This window comes from Acanthisitta chloris, unplaced genomic scaffold, assembly GCF_000695815.1.
Source record: "Acanthisitta chloris isolate BGI_N310 unplaced genomic scaffold, ASM69581v1 scaffold8389, whole genome shotgun sequence".
Taxonomy (NCBI): domain Eukaryota; kingdom Metazoa; phylum Chordata; class Aves; order Passeriformes; family Acanthisittidae; genus Acanthisitta; species Acanthisitta chloris.
Window position 1 is genome coordinate 127,868 of NW_008691008.1, and position 19,169 is coordinate 147,036.

A 19,169-nucleotide genomic window follows, 5' to 3' on the forward strand; every position below is an offset into this window, starting at 1 on the left:
GTAAACACCTACTGATTGTGTACAGACTGTGAACCTCCAAAGCCATTGCCAGAAATAACCAGTGAAATACTTCAGGCAACAGCTTCTGTGTGAAAAAATGAAAGTTCTCTTAACATAGCTAACTTTGACTTGTGATATTTTGTTACAAGTTATTAAAAGATAGCCAAGAGAAAATTGTACCTCAGAAGACTTTCGGGTACAAACCTGTTTCTTTGTGAAACATTCAGAACCCATAGAATCAATGTCATGGAGTAAATTCAGCCAAAGAGCAAGGTCCTTTGGCTGTGTTCATTTCTCCTCCAAATCCCATGCAGAGTGCTGTAACTTCTGTGCTGATTGTCAGTCTGTCTCTGCTCCTCTCACTGCCCCCTTTCCTCCTGGGAAATTTTGGGGGAAAATACCATCTTGCAGCGATTAGTATCAAAGATTGGTTACTTCTATCATATGGTTTGGTAAGTAATCTCAAGCTATTGCTGTGATTTGCTGCTTGCCCATAGAGCTTCACACATGTATTTCATTTCCAAAGTTTAGCAAAGTTATTCCCTATAAAGAGGGTGAAAGTCTAGATGAAAGCCATCCCTTTGTGAAAACCATATTCTCTATCCCTTCCAGTGACTGCTACAACAAAGTAAATTTTAATGGTGCATGATACTGAAAATGAATCCTGTGACCTTAAGAAGTTGTAGCAAAAGATCAGGTTTTATTTGAGCCCTTGTGCCATTGTTTTCATGATTGTATTCTTATTTTTCCGTGGAAAAATGTAGTACAAGTAGCTGTGTAAATATTCAGTACTTGCAACAGTTCAAATTAAAATTCCTAAGTCACTTAAAGGAACCCCAAACTGGTTTGCATGTAAATTAGTGGGTTTTATTCTTTCTAGGACTCTGTTCATTGCATTAGGAACTGCATTCCTCTTCCTCCCAAAATGGAAAAGAATGGTTTGTCTCTCAAAACATTAGTGTTTGTACAGTAATGGATAGCTCTTCACTTTGTCTTATCCTTGAAATCTCTTACAAAATACATGGGCTTTGCATTTTGGAAAGGAAAGTGAAAACATTCAATTTCCACAACAAAATGAAAGTCTTTTCTGGATTTTGAGTGTCAGTCTGAATTGACTCTTCAGTCAGCAGAGAAGCTAATTGAAAAAAGAAAGAAAAGATGATTTTCAATTCTTCTACCACAATTTCTCTTTAAGAGTGTTTTATGTGATGAGTTGAACAAACTTTGTCAACAAGGTTTCTTGGAGAAGTTGTGTTATATACTGTATCAAAATATTTGACTTTTTTTTTTGTCCCTAAAAAGAGAAGTTAGCTTAGTTTAGCAGGGATAACACATTATTATTTCTAAAGCTCAGTAATGGAGAGAGGTGTGACTGGAGATAATTACACAACCAGTTTTTATATGCAGGAGGGAGATTATGTTCAAGGAAGAAAAAGTGCAGTATGATGCAGTATATTTAAATGATGCTTATGAGTATCTGCACAATAATTTAGCAGTGATATAGTCTTAAATAACCTTCTCTGAAGAATTTACATAAACCAAGAATTAACATCTCCAGCAAAAAATGTGGGGAATTGTGTGGTGGTTCCAGAGAACTGTTGTGCTCTCACATTTGCATTCCATATTTTAAATAGGCAGTTTAGAGGTTTTTGAGGAGTCTCTTTAGTACCTGAAGGATTTTCCTCCTCAGTGTCCCAACTGTTGATTTCCATGAACATTAGCAGGATCACATGCTGTACAGATATTTGATTTATAAGCATACAGGTGGAATCTGTAGTCCAGAAACTAAGGTTTGCTTGTGTCACTGAAAACTCTTAGACAGCTCAGGAGGGACATTGAGGTGCTGGAGCAGGTCCAGAGAAGAGCAACGAGGCTGGTGAAGGGACTGGAGCACAAGTGCCATGAGGAGAGGCTGAGGGAGCTGGGGGTGTTCAGCCTGGAGAAGAGGAGGCTCAGGGGAGACCTTCTCACCCTCTGCAACTCCCTGACAGGAGGTTGGAGTCAGGTGGGGGTTGGTCTCTTCTCCCAGGCAACCAGCAGCAGGACAAGAGGGCACAGACTCAAGCTCTGCCAGGGGAGGGTTAGGTTGGAGATTAGGAAGAGATTTTTTTATGGAGAGAGTGCTCAGGCATTGGAATGTGCTGCCCAGGGAGGTGGTGGATTCACCATCCCTGGAGGTTTTCAAGCTGAGACTGGATGTGGCACTTAGTGCCATGGTCTAGTGACCACGGTAGGGTTGGACTTGATGATCTTGGAGGTCTTTTTCAACCCAGTTGATTCTATGATTAGAACTGAAGTTTCCAGAAATGTGCACAGATCCACCCTGTTGCTTTTTACTGCAGTAATTCTTCCCAACTTGAGGGTTGAGGCCATTGATACTTGGTCTGTTTCTCCACTGTGGATGAGAACTTGGAAGAGAAAGACAGTAGCAGGAGGAAGAACTGTAAATAGACAAACCACATTAGACTCAGGAAATCCCCTGAGCTGAAAATAGCTGGAAACCGGCAGTGTTAGGGGTGAAGTTGTACATGATTGGGTTGATCTTACTCTTCCCTATACCACCACTGGCATTTTTAGATGCAAAATTTCAGGTTAGACTTCTGGTCAGAAAACGTACAGACATTTCTGTGCTCTTTCTATCCATTGGGGACATTCCTGTCCCTCCTGCAGGGACAGGGAGCCCTTGAGTGGTGGTTGGAGGCAGTGGGGTGATGCAGTTTGCATGCAGTCCAGTGTTAGTTACTCCAGGTCCCTTGGTTCTCCTCCCTGCTGGGGATGATTCTCAGTGCTGCTGAGTGGCTGTGGGACAGGGATTCTCTGCTGCATAGGTCTTACTGTTTCCAGTTGAGAGTGACAGTGTTATGGCCATTTCATTCTCCTCTGTGATGGGATTGCTGTGTTGAGGAGAAATGCTTAATACTGACAAAGTTGTTTCAATAGTAGGAAAGAACCTGAACAGATATGTTGGTTGTTTTTCCTACTGTTTTGGTGGTTTGTGTGTGTGTAGTTTTTTGGTTTGGTGGGGTTTTCTTACATTTGTCTTAAAACTCAGGCTTATTGCTGCTGAGATGGCTGGTAAATTTGTCTTGAAAACAAATGAAGGAGTAGCTGGATGATGAGGGAGAAGTTGGTAGCCTTGTCAAGAGAGGTAATAGCTCCCCTGAAGAAGAAACTTCATTATCTTTTAACATGTGTCTCTATGGATGCTAACACAGTGGGGGAAAGAAGTTGTGAGTGTTATGCTCATGTTTAAGTCACTGAAATGAAGCAGAAAACATTTCCTGCTTTGTTGCTGCTTAAGCTTTCATTTTACAGTCTTCATAATCCTGTTCTATAGCATTGGATTTCAATGCTAGGACTGTTAGCCTTGAGCATCAAATAAGGATATGTATTGCTCAGTCCAGGTGTTTGTTACCAAGTTATCTGTTGCTAGATTTCTCTTACAGTAGCTATGGAGAAGAACTTTACATCTTCTCAGTCAGCAGCTTCTGATGTGTCACTTGTACAAGGTTTTATCCTGTGCTACACCCTTGAGTTACCCTAAAGGAACCTTGGGGGGTTGAACACTCTTAACACTGCTCATGTTTTATTGCAATTAGTCCTTTGGTAACTTTTGTAACCTTAACCAGGATGACTTGTGCACTTCTCTTTTGGTAATGCAGCCTCTTCTCAGAGGGGGCTGGCAACTATCTGCAGAACCCTTATGTCCCTTGGGGCATCAGTGGATGTCAGGAGGCAGTTTGGTAGCTGAAGCTGGTTTTGATAGCAGTGATGATTAAAGCTGCAGATATTTATGTGAGCTCAAATTAGCACTACAAAATCAGGCATGAAATAGCACCACATTTATCCAGCTACAGGATGGCACTGATGGGTGTGCAGAAAAAACAACTATTAAGTGTGTCCTTACCTCTTGACTTGGACCCCAAATACATTTTCACCTGTCCAGAGACTCTGACTTTTTCTTGACTTACGCTCTCACATCAGCTCCTCATCTTGGGAACATTTTTCCTACCTTTCTTGACCTATGTCTGGCAACAGTTTTGAACTTATCATAGAATTTTAGGGGTTGGAATAGACCTTAGCAACCATCTAGTTCCAACCCCCTGCCCTTGGCAGAGGGACTTGCCTCCTTCTACATTGCCTGTTAATTGCTAATCTTCTGTCTCCTGGTTTGTTGATCACATTTAATAGAAGAGAAGGTGTGTTTTCAGGCTACTTTTTCCTTGATTTAAACCTTTAGTAAATACTTTCCTTTATTTAAACCTTCAGTAAGTACAGTATTCTCTGTGTGGTCCAGGTGCTTTGTCATAACTCAGTGCTGTGTTTTATCTTTTAGAGACAGTTTGCAAGGCTTTCAAAGGAGAAATATGTTTAATAAGTTTAACCTTTTCAAAGGTATTTGAATCCTGTTGTTGTTTCCTGAGTATGCTGTGCTAGTATGGTAACAGTTAGGAGTCTTGTTCCATGTGCTCCTTAGTGGTCTTGCTGCCTTGTGCTTATTGTTTCCTGTCTCGGAGTGTGGTACAATGTTTGCAGTTACTTGAACTCTTTCTTACATGTGTTCCTGCAATCATCACACAATGAAGTAACTTCCCAGATTTTTGGCCTCCTCAGATTTTTAAAGCCTGAAGTAAATCTCAGACTGAAGTGTTAACCTTTAAATCAAACTTGGTTTGATTAGGTGTTGGTTGGGTTTTTGTCATTGTTTGTTTGTTTTGTTTTGAAGTGTAAGCTGTGATTTTAGTTGTATCAGAGAGCAGGAAATGTTGAAGTTGGGTGTCTCTAAGGCTTCAGTATCTTAACCTGAGAAAGTTGCCTGTTCCCACTAATGTAATTTAAAGCAGAGGGACAAGTATGTTCAAATTGATTCGTGATTAAGAGGTTGAAGGGGGAATTTATCTCATAGAATCATAGAATTTAAGGGTTGGAATGGAGCTTAGAGATCTATATGTCCACAAATGCTGAAAGATTATGATCTCAAACTCCCAAGAATTCATCAGAGTCACCATTTTTCAGTGTACATTATTCCTCACAGAATATCTGCTGCTTCTGTAATTAGCGAGAAAATGTGGAAGTCCTTCCTGTGCATGTACTTAAGGTGAAAGCATCAGAACCAAGAGGAGTGGCTGAGGAGATGGAGATTGGCTCCTTTGTCATGTTATATCCTCTAACCTTTGTTCTTACACTCCACTGTTTGTTTTGGCAAGGAATGACCAAGTACTGCAGAAAAAAGTTCTGCATTATCATAGAATCATCCTGGTTGGAAGAGACCTCCAAGATCATCAAGTCCAACCCTACCATGGTCACTAGCCCATGGCACTAAGTGCCACATCCAGTCTCAGCTTGAAAACCTCCAGGGATGGGGAATCCACCACCTCCCTGGGCAGCACATTCCAACATCAGACAAAGAGCAAAAAAACCTCCAGTGAGATGCACTGTACCTGTTTTTTATATTCTAGTAGTTATTGTTGTTTTCAACAGAAATAGCAGTTTATTCTGTAGGAACTGTAGTTACTTTGAAAAGCAAATGTTGTTGACTCCAATCAGGTGTAGGATGTGCAAGATCTGCAAGGATTTCTGAGTAACTGAGCCAAAGCATCTGGCTGTAAATTTGCTGTACATTCAGCCTTCCATGTCTGAAGCATGTCTGAGCTAATTCTGCTGAAAACCAGAAGAAAGTTTCCATGTTAACTTCTGGTAGAAAAGCGAAGTAGTTTTCATTTCAGTTCATTTTTAATTATCCTTGACAGCAAAGCCACATGAATGGAACTGTGTCTCCAGGTGACATCTTTGAAAGTGCAGCTTTATTTGAGGCTGCTCAAAATCAGATCAGTCGAAGATAAGATAGTGGCTGCAGAATACATGATCAGTGCTGTACCATGTACTTAAGAGAGCCCTCTTTGAAGTATCAGGGTGCCCTGGAATGCCAACACTTCAAAGAATGCTGCCTCCAAAAAGCTGGGGCTGTGTGAGCCACCAAGGGGTTAATGCAGATCAGAGAAGAGCATGCACAAACTCATACATAAACAGGGTTGTTTTTAAACTGGAGGTTAATAACACCATTATCTAGGACAGCAACACCTAAAAGGTGGGCTTGTCTTTTCCCTGACGTGGTGCTTTAGGATGTTTTTTTCTGGATGCTTTTTAAATGAGGAATTCAAAGCTTGTCAGTGCAGAAAAGAGGCTCTGTGATACCTGGAATTGGCATTGTTCCTCTAGGTTTTGTTTGCATGCTAGTTAGATGGGAATGGATTTTTTTGGTGTGATTCTGTGAAAATACATAGATCAGGAGGCCTGGGCAGGAAATTGGAGCTGCAGTGTCTAATGGGTGGTTGAGACAGATAAAATATCCTAACTAGTTACTGTACAAAACCATACAAACAGCATTTCTACTAGCTTTTAAAATGCAAATCTAGGAATTACAGGTCTGTGCTGTCTCTACTGTCTTGTTTATGTGGGGAAATAGCATCACTTAAGATGTGATGTTTACATATTTTTCATCTGCATTGGAAGCAGCTCAGGTTTAGGCTGTACAAAGGTGTCCTACAGCTGTGCAGAGGTCCTCAGAGTGCCAATTCTGTGCTAAGGCCTTGCAGGTGTTGTGCCTGAAGTTCATAGCCTGCTTTTCACATCTTGGTTCTGAAAAAAGTAAAGGAGAATGGTAACTGCAAACACAAGAAACTTCCCCTCCACACACACATTTTGATAAAATCGAAGCATAGATAAAGACAAAAGTCCTTTTAGGGGAAAAAAAGTCCTCTATAGACAAAGCCAAATGTTTTCTTGGAGAAGGGTTAGAAGAAGTAAATAGAGTGCACTGATTGAATGGATTACATTAGTGTTCTGCATAATTGATGCTGTGCCAGAGAAGTTGCACTCAGTGGCCTTGGGCCTTTGTTATGACCAGTTCCTGTTAGCAGAGCAATGACTGTGGCAGAGATGAGGAGCCTGCCAGCACATGATGTTGTTTTCTTAAGGATTCTCAGTTATTTCCATTTGTGGAAGTTTCTCTCCTGAAACTATGGAATATGAGTGTCTGTGTGTGGGGAAAATGAAGATAACTTGAGAAGGCAGAGACTCTGCTAATATTAGAGTATGATTTCATGATGTGACTTTTATGATCTCAATTCTTCCTCATCCTTTCCTTCCTTGCTCCCACCTGCATGTTTGCCCCTTATTTTTGTTTACTGAAGAGGCTGCAGAATAAACAGGTTACTGTTATAAACCTGAATTAAACCAAAAAGCTCTAAGAATCTCAGATTGTTACTGTGATGGGGTTTAGTGTGGCTACACAAATGCCTACCAAAGGCAACTGAGAGGGAGAGAGAGAAGAGCTGGAGCTGGTTTTGCCATTGGAGTGAGTTTAGATAATGTAGGTCTCAGTGCACTTCTCAGGAGTGAATTAATCTTTAATGTTCTGAAGTAGATACACTATGAGTGAAGTGCTGTGAAATACACATTGAAGTGTAACTGGCCAAGTAATGTTTTAGCTCCAACTTTGGCTTAGTACTGATCAAACGTTTTCCTGTGTGCTTTGGTCATACAGGCAAGTGGGAATCAGATCAGAAACCTGATTTACCGGAAAATAGACCTTTTCCCTACTGCCTCAGTCCTCTGATTTAGGTTTGCCACGTGGCAAACACTTGTGCATGGGATCTCTGCATGAAGTGCTGAACTTGGTAGTGGTGCTGAGAACTTGTTTGTTGAGTCACATCTTCAGTGTTTGCTTTGACATCATCAAGATCAATGTTTTCTTTTCCAAAATATGTTATATATTTTTATTCATGTTGCAAATCAATGTGCACAAAACAATTTGCTAGATCAATGTTAATAGACATGGAGCTAGTAGTGTGCTAATTATGTCTCTTTGTTGCTTCACTAGTTGAAGGATCTGAATGGGAACTTCTTGCTGTGCTAAAATCCATTCTCAGTGAACAGGTAGCCTGAGTATATCCCTAACTCCTGCTCAAACTATTTGCTTTCCTCTTTTCCTCTTTCCCACATCACACAGTCTCTTTTTAACCCACACTACTCTGGTGATTGTTTCTTTTCTGGCATTTTAGAGGTAGCAGGGTATCTCGAAATACATAATGGATAAGGCATTACAAGAAGTAATTCTTCAGCAATTGCATGATTCTCTTGTTCTCTGGTATTGCTTAGCTTCAAGATAAGTCTATGATGATTCTATGTTTCTAAGTCTATAGGGTATGAGGACCAGTGGGTAATTCCCATGCCTAAAATTCCTTTGCTATATCATCAGCATAATAAAACTAGTATAGCAGTTGTCATGTTTTGCATCCAATTGTCTTGATCCTTGAAACTGGTAGAAAAAATAGGTTTCTTGTTCTCGGAGTGAAGATATCATAGAATCATAGAATTTTAGGGGTTGAAATGGAGCTTAGAGATCACCCAGCCCCAACCCCTGCCCTGGGCAGGGACACCTCCCACCAGAGCAGGTTGCTCAAGGCTCAGCCAACCTGGCTGTGAACACTGCCAATATGTGAGCATTGAAACTTCTTCCCATTGCCCGCAGAGAAGTGGCTGTTGTTTTTTTTTCTGCATGACACACAGTCCTGAGGAAACAGGTTATATTGGTCATTCTATATTTAATCCCCTCTCATCTCTGTACAATTTTAAGAATCCAGTGAGTTACGTGGGAATGAGAGGAAGGTTTTATCTCAGTTCTAAGGACATAGCCTGGTAGTTTGGGGAAATGAAAAATAAGGCAATATAATTGTTGCACTATTTGAATAAAACACTTAATAGAAAAGCTTTGTTTCTATTCAGTCAATATTGTTACTAAGGAGCCACTAATTGCTGTGTATCATGTTAGAGGGAGCCCTACCAAATCCATGCAAATCATATGATTCATAATTCATATATCCACAATCCCCTGAGAAATGTTCCTCTTGCACTTAGACTAATTGAGTACTTACGTTCATCGATCCAGTCCATATAGCACCTTTAGTACATGTGGCAGCTTTGACTGCAGAGCTGGAATCTCCTGCTGTCCAGTCTCCCTGTAGTTCATGATGCTGTGCTGTTCCCAAAATCTGCTTCCTTGCCCCTTTGCTTCATAACCCTTCAGTCTGTCAGGGGTCAGTCCTGCCTGAATCAGAGCAGAATTTTTGTGTCTCTCTCTGGCTCCTTGTAGGCCCTTCAGAGGTTGAAAAGGTGCTCTGAGGTCTCCACACAACCTTCTCTTCTCCAGGCTCAACAGCCCCAACTCCCTCAGCCTGTCCTCACAGGGGAGATGCTCCAGTGCTCTTAGCAACTTAGTGGCCTCATCTGGACTTGCTCCAACACTTCCATGTCCTTCTTATGCTGAGGGCACCAGAACTGTGTGCAGTATTCCAGGTGGGTCTCAGCAGAGCAGAGCAGAGGGGCAGAATCACCTCCCTTGACCTGCTGCCCACACTGCTGTGGCTGCAGCTCAGGATTAGATGGGCAATTTTATTGGTTCTACTATGCTTTTCTCCCAGTAGCTGCTCTCAGAAATGGCTCACTTGAAAAAATTAGTCAACATAGGTGTTTATTTTTGGCTTTGCAGGTTTTTGTTGGATGTTTTTCTATGTATAGAGAGTAGGTTGTTTTTCTCTTTTTTTGCCTATTAATGCAGTGGTTGCCAATAGCTACGAATACTCAAATACACAGTCTAATAGTTGATGTGTAGTTGTTTGTGACTAACCAGTGCAGTGCTGAAGGACACAGAATCCTATGCAAATTTCCTCTGCCGAACTGAAAATAAAAGTAAGGAGCTAAAGATATATTGTGCTCCAGGATAATACTTCATGCCTGATCATTGTTACCTCTTTTCCTCATAATTTCAGCATAGTTTTGTAATGTCCTCTAATTGTAATTGTTCTCCAGAAGAATGGCATCACTTAATTCTATCAAAACTGGGGCAAGATAGATGAATGACGAATTAATAATTTACCACCTTTGCATAATACTGCAGCCCAGAACACCAGCAGGATTGATGGCATGAGAGGTTAACAAATTTTAGCAGCTTCCATTAGCTTTTCATTGTCATATGTTTGTGGTGCTGACTGAAATAAGCTTTGTAGGAGATCTTAGTCTAGGGAACTAATTACTTGTGCCGATTGCCATCCTGATGAATAGACCCTCTTTGTATCATTCCCCTGAAGACGAGGAGCAGCCTGTGATTCACGACTGCATCCTGCCTGATATTTGATAATAATTTTAGCAGATAAATGTAGGAAGGCAGAATGATGAAGTGCCTAGCCATGCTCTGCCACTATCAAAGGCATGCACATAGCCAGCTGTGTTCTGCCTGGTGCTGCAATCACCGAGGGAGAGTTGTAAGTTGGAATAATAAACCCATAGCTTTGTGGTTTAGCATTTTGATTTGGGTAATGATCCCCAAATCGTTGGGAGTTATAAGCAGAGCATTCCAGTTCTAGTGTGGCTGTAATACAGGCTAAGTGTGATGATAAGGTACTGGGGAATTTGATTCCAACACTCCAGGATTTTTCTGATATTAAGGAATCAGGAAGATGAGACTAGCACTGACTCTTATTTGGTGTTAGAAAAAGGCATAGCAGTTCAGTGAAGAATGCAAAGGCAGCTCTGTTTTGACCAAATTATTTTCAGTGGCAATTTGCAATGACTACAAATTGTGTGTGAGTGAGAAAGATGCAAATCATTCTGGCTCTTGGTCCTGCATTTGTTTCAAACCCTGATTTACCTCCTCTAATGCTCATTTCTGCCTTTAAACCTCAAAACTAAGTGTGGAGATCCCAAGTATTTTTAGCATTGTGATCTGTGAATTAGTTGTGCTATTCATTTGTCAGTGTTGGTAGATATGATTTCTATTAGCTGCATGATCAGAAATGGAATAAATATTCATTTTCATCTATTGTTTTAAGGCTAGCTGTGTTATATCTGTATATAAACAAACAAGATCAGTGGTTTTTAACTTGGCATCCACATTCTCAGGCTACCATGGCTGTTCTCTGCCTCAGGCATTTTCTGCTTATTTATTTGCTATACCTGAAATTGGCATTTTTTTGTACATTCTTCAGGCTAAAATTCTGTTTCACTGTGGCATTCATTCCTGAGCACCTACCAAGATAGTAACTGGCACTTATATATGACCATATTAAAAAGATCTACGTGTGTTTGGAGCGTGCAGTGGGAAAGAATGAATTGGATCCAACCCTTTCCAGATGTAATTTTTTCAAGTGTGCCTTCCACGTCGCAATTATTACACATCACAATGTGCAGTTTTTAATTAAACGTAAAAACACAACTACATAAAGCAGAAATGCAATCTGATTTGCTGCAAAATAGATTGCTGTTTCACTCTCCTGGAATGGTTTATTTAAAAACAGTAAATGGGCAAGAAATGCATTTTCTCGTGTTGTTCTAAGCCTCAGGGGCTAAATGTAATGAATATTTTAAGAGATTATTTTAATTAAATTCCTGCACATCTAAACAGAGTAATATTTTATTATCACATACATAACCATGTAACTGAGGTATTCATTAAAGTTAACACTTTCTGGACCAGGAATTCGTGGCATGATTTACTGACCTTGTGCGAAAAGGCACAAATTAGGAAGAAAAATGAAGGGGGACAGACTTTGATTAATATAGGTAATGCTATACCATATTTATAATAGCCTTTTCCCTATTCTGGTTTCTAAATGCAGTCACTGAGAAAGGTGCCCTGCTGGGGCTGAAATGAGGCTGAAATCGGAGCACATGCCACTAGAGTGTGGGGAAACTGATCACACTGTCAGCAATTCATTTCAAAATGATGTATTTAGTGCTCATTTCACCTTCCAAGAAAAAGGGAAAGGAGTTCCTTAGACTGGAAGGTGATATTGTTATTTTCAAGGACATACCTAAGTAAAAGATTGCAGAAGGGGGGGGGAGGTTAGGGCAAAAAAAAGCAAAAGCGGCGAAAGCAGCGCAAACAAGGAGAGCTTTATGCAGAAATTCAGTGCTACCATGCTGTTTGATAATTGCTAACACATGTGGCTCCTCTGTTTCATTGTAGTCGTCCTCGTGAGTTCTGGCGCCTCGACTACTGGGAGGATGACTTGCGGCGCCGGCGACGCTTCGTGCGCAACCCCCTCGGATCCACACACCCCGAAGCCACGCTCCGAGCGCCCGGAGAGCATGGTCAGTGGGAAATCTGCTGCTCACTAGTGACTTGTACTATAGCCTTAGACCTCTGTTCTTGTGAGCTGCTCGAAAATTGTCCCAAGTCGAAGGGTCTTGTTGGCACTTGAGGCACGTTCGGCGCGAAGGTGAACGGGGAATTCCTTGGCACAAGTAGTGTTGGTGTTTGCTGAGCCCCTTCTTGGCAGGTTGGGCATACTTTGCATGCAGTGGCTGCAGACATAGCTCCTGCCAAGCAGGAGAAAAGTGGATGCAGTTTTGCCATGAATCCGTGAACACACTTTCCTATACATTACCTATTTATACTTCAGTAACTCCAGTGAGTAACTTGAGAGAGGGTGATGCAGATCATTCTGGCTCTTGGTCCTGCATTTGTTTCAGACCTTGATTTACCTCCAATAACACTCATTTCTGCCTTTAAACCTCAGAGCTAAGCATGAAGATCCCAAGTATTTTTAGCATTGTGATCTGTTAGTTAGTCATGGCTTCTCATTTGTCAGTGTGGGTAGATGTACTTTCTATTAGCTGCAGGATCAGAAATGGAATATATATTTATTTCATCTCTTTCCTGTTCAGAAATCCACAGCAAATATTTCCTAGGCACATATCTGCCTATCCTTACAGAAAAATAACTCTTTTATAGCCAAACTCCATTCAGACCTTGTATAAGTCCTCAAGTTTTCCTGCAAGGATTTCAATATGGAAGAAATAGTAGCCAGTGCTGAGATGTAAAGTATTGCTCAGGCAGCAAAATGGTAATGATGATTTCTGCCTGGTGATTTTAAAAGAGGAGATTGCTTTTTTTTTCCCCAGTTTTTCCCCCCGTTTTATGATCAGGCATCACTCAGTTACATCCTGCTATGTCTGTTCTAGAGGGAAATGTATTTACAAAGCTAATACAATAGTCAGTTGGAGAATTCTAGCACAAACAAAAATATAAAAAAAAGCCCCAAAGCTAAGGAACTTGGGGATTTAGTATAGAATTTTATGTCTTTGCAATCTAACGCAGGCACATTGATAAGGGAGAAAAATGTATCTTCATTTTGAAAATAATTTACCTTGAAGGGAACAGAATAATTTAAATTTAGGGGTTTTTTTCCTTTTTAGTTTGTGAATTACTGTGAACAAACAGACCAGTTAGATGTGGAGGCATAAACTTTACGCTAGTTTGAACCGATTAAGGCCCTTGCATGAATACAGGAGAACATCACTGCCATAAAGTTAGTTTCCATCAGGCATCTTAACCTCTTGCACTCAGCCTTAAAGAGCCATTTCTGGAAGGAAATGTCTCCAATATGTCAGCTGATATCATCCAAATGTGACATCAGTCCTCGAAAATAAATGGCCACGCAGAGAACAGTCAATACAGAGGTCTGAGAGCAATGTTTGCAGGGCCTACATCTCTGACTGGACGAAGAGGAGCAAGATCTAGAATTAATTAAGCCACTTTTTGCTTTGGGGCTTGTTGTTCTTAATCCTGTGCATTGTTCCCACCCCGTGGACTTTAAGGGCAGTAGGTTTTGTTCTGTTTAATGCTCCGTGGATGAACAACTTCCCCCCACCCTGTGATATTATCTATAAATTAAATAGATCTTGTCACAGTTCTGTGTATTCACTCCTATTTCTATGTTTAATCTTGACACTGTTTATCAACATTTGAAAAATATTTTTACTGAAGAATATTTAGAGCAACCACTGATATTTGTGTCACTAATTCTTCCATAAGTAAACACACAGCAATGCAGTTATTCATGTTTCAGACTAATGTGATGCTTTCACTAATCCAGGATATATTTCAGGGGCTCAGGCTCAGTTTCTAATTGGCAGGACTACAATTTTTGGAAGAGTAAGTAAAAGTAGCTCTATTTCATAGGGAGCTAATAGGCATAGCTGGTAGCTAGTTTAAATAGAGCTAATTGTTTTCTGTCTGCCTTTTTCTTCAGATTTTGACATCCCAAACAGTCTTCTATTATATTGAGTTTTCTGATGTTGTTTTATTCTGCATTTAATTGCATGTTGCCTTTGTGATCTGTTGTCATTGTGTTCCTTTATCCATCCAGTGAAGATCTTAGTTTACCAAGTCATTTTGCAGTGTGATTTCTGAAAAGATACATAGCTAGTTATCTGCCTAGCTGAGTCTGTGTGTTTAGCTTGTTCCAAGACTTTCCACTGGAAAGGTGTAAAATAGATGGCCAAAGTACAAACTGAAGTTCAACTGGAAACTGGATATAATGTATAGGAATACAAAGGTTTTTGTCTTGTTTCCTTTTGGGTTTGGGGTTTTTGTAGGTCTCAGAAGGTGCAACTGTCAGAAAGGTCAGCTGGAGTGGTCACTTCATCTCTTTCTTTCTGCATCATGTTTATAAACTCTTAACATTAACTGATTTCGTGTCTGAAAATCCTGTTGTTTTCAGATCTTTTGGAGCTTTCAGGCCGTGTTTTCCTGATGTAGATAACCCTAGGATTGGCAGAATATTTGCCCCAGTATGTTATGGATTCATCTTCATCCTTTATCCGTAATTATTCCATTTCAGTTGTTTTCACATGTCTCTGAAGCAAACCCAGTTTGTGATAATGTTTAAAAGGTTCCCAACTGCCTCTGTAAGGTTTTCTCAAAGCAGAACTGGCCAAAACCTGAAATTGGACACGAGGGATTTTGCGAAAAGGGAGACAGGGAAAATAATGCATAAAGAATGGAAAAGTACAATTACAGTAGCCATGCTTGAAAATATGAATTTTAGCCCACTCTTCATTAGAAAATACACATGATCAGCTGCTTGGTATCTTACAGCTACAACCAGGTGTATTCTCCAGCCCAGACACAAATCCCAGTGTGGGAATCATCCCAATTTGCAACTGGGAAAATGATTCAGAAACAATGAGAAACCTACATATGGTGGTTCAGTGAAACCTAGAGAGAACAACAACAATCAGCTCTGTTGCAGCCTAGTTATGTGTCTTAGTAGCAAGAACCAATCTTTTGCAGGGATTGATTGGATTTGAAGGAGAACCTCTGGTGCAGAGGTGGCAGAATAAATACCTGAAGACTAATGTTCTCTGTTCAGACAATCAATACCAGCCCCATGACTATACTTCTGGCTACCTTCTAGTTAAAAACAAATTTTTTAATTCTGACAATTTAATTGCCATTCCCAAGTTCACATTAACTTGCTTGGGAAAGAAAGGCTTTAGGTAATTTTTCAAAGATCCTTCCGAAGTGGCTATTTGTAAAAGTCAGACTAATAGTGTATTGTGGGGAAAGGAAAGGGAGAGGTAAGGGTGGTTTGGTAGGAATTTTGGGATGGAAAGAGTTAAGTCTTTTCTAGTCTCCCATTGTTTAGAAACAGAACCGGAATAGTTATATAGGTGTGAAAAAATAAGGAATTTAAAGGTATTGGTGTTTCCAGTTTGACCCCCAAATGCCATATTTTGTGAGAGAATCTTTAGCTGCTAGAAAATACCTTATCAAGCTTTTAAACAAGTGATTTATTGGGCTTTTTTTAATTGATGTTTATTCAAAAATTGGGAAGAGGGGGATGGAAACAGTGTGTGGTGTGTCCACCGAGCCTGTGGGTGGAGTTCAGGACTCTGTGGCTGCCAAGGACTAGCAATGATCACCTACAGAATTGCAGTCTCAACCCAAGGGATCAAAAAAAAGTCTTACAAATAATGTTTTAAAAATCTGCTGTGAAAATGCTTCGTTTTCCCACTATCTTTTTAAACAAATGGGTAGACTAGCAGGAAGTTTCTGGGAACCCTTTGTAAAAAAAATACATAGTAAGGTTTTTTAATGCACCTTTTCTTTCAATTGCTTTTCCTGATATATTTGCCAGTCTTAAGAAAAGCACTAAGTTCTGTGTCCTGCTTTTCCATGCTTTGCTTCCCAAATGACTTTTTAAAAGTGTATTTTGCATGTAAGGTAAAGTTGTAGACAAACACTTCCAAATCATCTGTGGCTCTAGGAATGCCTTAAGCTTGGTCAGCAACATAAACCAAACTGTTCTTTTTTACACCCAAGTGTTCCAGAGATTTAACTGCAACTCACTGCAGGTACAGAGATCTATTTGCAAAAAGCTCTTTGAGCAATCCGAGTCTTACAGAGCAGTTTGGGAAGGACTGCAAGGCATGACACTAATGAACTATAGCAAGGAAATTGCTGTGCTGGATTAATACCTGCCACGAGGCTGTGATGTTCAGGGAGATACAGGCCATGCCTTGAGGTCTTGGGCTTGGCAAGGTGTGTGTGTGTGTGTGTGTGTGTGTGTGTGTGCTCAGATCTGCAGGAGTGGAGCCAACAATAGGCCTGGCAGAGGGTGGTTGGGTTAGAAAAGGCAGAGCAGAGTTTGGGACCTGAATGTGGCATTCAATGTCATGTGCCTAGTTGAATATATGAGAACTGAGGATGTGACAGGTCATTATGCTCTGTCATAGCTTTCTCTGATTAGTAAACATACAAAGAGAACTAGACTGTGGCTACCTATAAATGCATTTATCTACTGAGGGGTAGGTGAGTCCATGTGGAATGTGTTCTGCTCTGTGCAGATACTGTGTGTGTTGGTTGCAGAGTTAGTGCTGCATTCGGGTCAGTACAGAAAAAGCAGATTCTGGGTCAGTGTGATGTCTCATTGCCTTGTGGTGGCTGCAGGTGTCTCTGCATATTCCCTTGCCTGTGTGTATTCACCTTTTCATGCATGTCAGGAAATGTGGGTAACTCTCATATGCAACAATATGACAAAAAAGGCTTAAAATAATTTATAGTCCTTCTTGAAAAAGGAAGTTACAAAAGGTGTATGTTTTAGGGTCAGTATAACATCATTAACTGAGGAAAGAAATAAAATCTGAGTGAGTGAAAAAGATGAGGTGTATATTTCTCCCATCCTGTCATCTTTGATTTGGGAGTTGCTGTTCTGGTTTTATTTTTTCTAAAAGACTGAAGGACGTAGTGGCATTTTGGATAAGTTGTGCTAAGTGTAAAAGTGTTAAATTTTGATCTTGGCTCTGAATTCAGTCTTAAATGTGAATAGGTGAAGGGCTAGTCTGGAATAACATCTGCCACAGGGCACAAATTCCAGGAAAGGAAGCAGAAAGGTCTGTACAGTGCAGATGAGGTTTTGAAACAACAAGTATAGTTTGACTGCATTGAAAAGAAAAAAAAAAGAAAGGAGAAGAATTTATTATCCTGAACTTCATCTTGAGGTGGTTTTGTTCTATTTTCCTTTTTTTGATCTTGCAGAGAGTGCTGGGGGGGCAGTAAGAGTGCATGTGGTGTGGGTTAGTACACTGATGGTAATTTTACTGCTGCTAACTGAAAATCCTCAAGGGGGAGTTAATTACAGGAAAACCTTCCTAAATATCAGCCGCATATTTTCCCTGACAAGAAGGTTGTCAGCTCACGTTGAACAACTCCAGAATCTGAGTTATCATTATTTACACGAGCACATTTGTGCCAGAAAGTAGAATCTGTGTTTGCACAATGCAGTTAAAGCTGTACAGGAATTTTGGGGGTTTAAGTCTTGTATAGAAGTGGCAAATATTGCTGGGGAAAAAGGATTATACACGTGCATAAAGTGCATGTTATTTTGTATGGCTAGTCAAATTTCCTTTTATTTGTGTTTTTGTTTTGTTGGTATAGGGTGGAGTGTTTTGTTAACTTGTATTCTTGTTTGGTTGTTTTTTTGGTTTTGGTTGTGTGTGGGTGTGTTTTTTTTCTTGTAAGACTGAGGCCTAAACCAAACCCAGAGTGTTTGTTCATTTGAGGAATTTTGTTGTTGTTGTGGTTGGGGTTTTTTTATTGTTTGGGTGGGGGTTTTTTTTTGGTGGTCAAATTTCTTTGTAAGTTTTCACTTAATTGAAAAGTTTTATTATTTTCAATTTTACATGCATATATTTACTTAAACAATTTAAACTTTCTATATATTGCCACGGGGGAATCGCTGCCTTCTGTAAATGTTTGCAGATTAACATACTTTGGAGTGAGCCCCTGGAACTTCAAATCAAGTGTGGCAGCAATCAGAGCCAGCAAGGACCAGTGTGTTGAAGTTAGTTGGTCCTGATGTGTTTGAAAGTTTTGCAAACACGGCTGTGCCGTGGGTATTCTCAGTGGATCTTTTAAGAAACAGAATTTTAACTTTCAACTTCAAAAAAAAGGAAAAAAACCCACAAAAGAACCTGCAAAATAACCCAACACATCCACTGCTGTGTTTTGATTATTACCAGAGCAAGAGATAACTTAGGTGTAGACCAAGTAATTGCTTTTTTCCTTTTTCTTTGTTGTTCTTTTCCCCCTTTTTCCTTCTTTCCCCTTTTTCCTTCTTTCCCCTTTTTCCTTCTTTCCCCTTTTTCCTTCTTTCCCCTTTTTCCTTCTTTCCCCTTTTTCCTTCTTTCCCCTTTTTCCTTCTTTCCCCTTTTTCCTTCTTTCCCCTTTTTCCTTCTTTCCCCTTTTTCCTTCTTTCCCCTTTTTCCTTCTTTCCCCTTTTTCCTTCTTTCCCCTTTTTCCTTCTTTCCCCTTTTTCCTTCTTTCCCCTTTTCTTTTCCCCTTTTCCCTTCTTTTCCCCTTTTCCCCTTTTCCCTTCTCTTCCATCATTTTCCTTTTTCCTTCTTTTCCCCCCCCCCCTTATTTCTCTTTTCTCCTTTTTCTTTTTTTTGTAATTTTTTTTATTTTCCTTTTCTGCGGCTGTTTCGAGCTGGTGCTGTCGGGCCAGCAGCTCTCGCGGCGGCAGTGCCGCGGGCTGTGGCTGTTCGCGGGGCACAGCAGTGACAGCTCTGCCTGTCCCGGGCACAGTGTGGGGCGAGAATCGTGTGCTCCAGGTACAGCCAGAGGCTCCTTGGCTTCTCCTCCCTCCCGGAGCTCGGACGGGAGCGCAGGGGTGTCCCGGGGGGAGCTCGGGGCAGTGGTCCCGGTGGTCGCTGTGCCCCGCTGGAGCAGGTGCTCGCTGTTCTCTGCCCTTGGTGGAGGGCTTGGTTGGGGTTTTTGTGCCCCCGAAATCCCCGCGCCGCTCCCGGCTGGCTGCGGCTCCAGC

General features: G+C 40.7%; 1 protein-coding gene across 1 annotated transcript in view; it reads left to right on the forward strand.

Moving 5' to 3' along the window:
* LRBA (LPS-responsive vesicle trafficking, beach and anchor containing) overlaps window positions 1-17,607 on the forward strand; it is a 142,111-nt gene extending 124,504 nt beyond the window's left edge. Inside the window, exons 36-37 of the mRNA XM_009082076.1 lie at window positions 12,026-12,150; window positions 17,384-17,607. Of these exons, the coding sequence (XP_009080324.1) occupies window positions 12,026-12,150; window positions 17,384-17,607 (349 nt within the window). The remainder of the gene's footprint in view (window positions 1-12,025; window positions 12,151-17,383) is intronic.
* The last annotated feature ends 1,562 nt before the right edge of the window (window positions 17,608-19,169 follow it).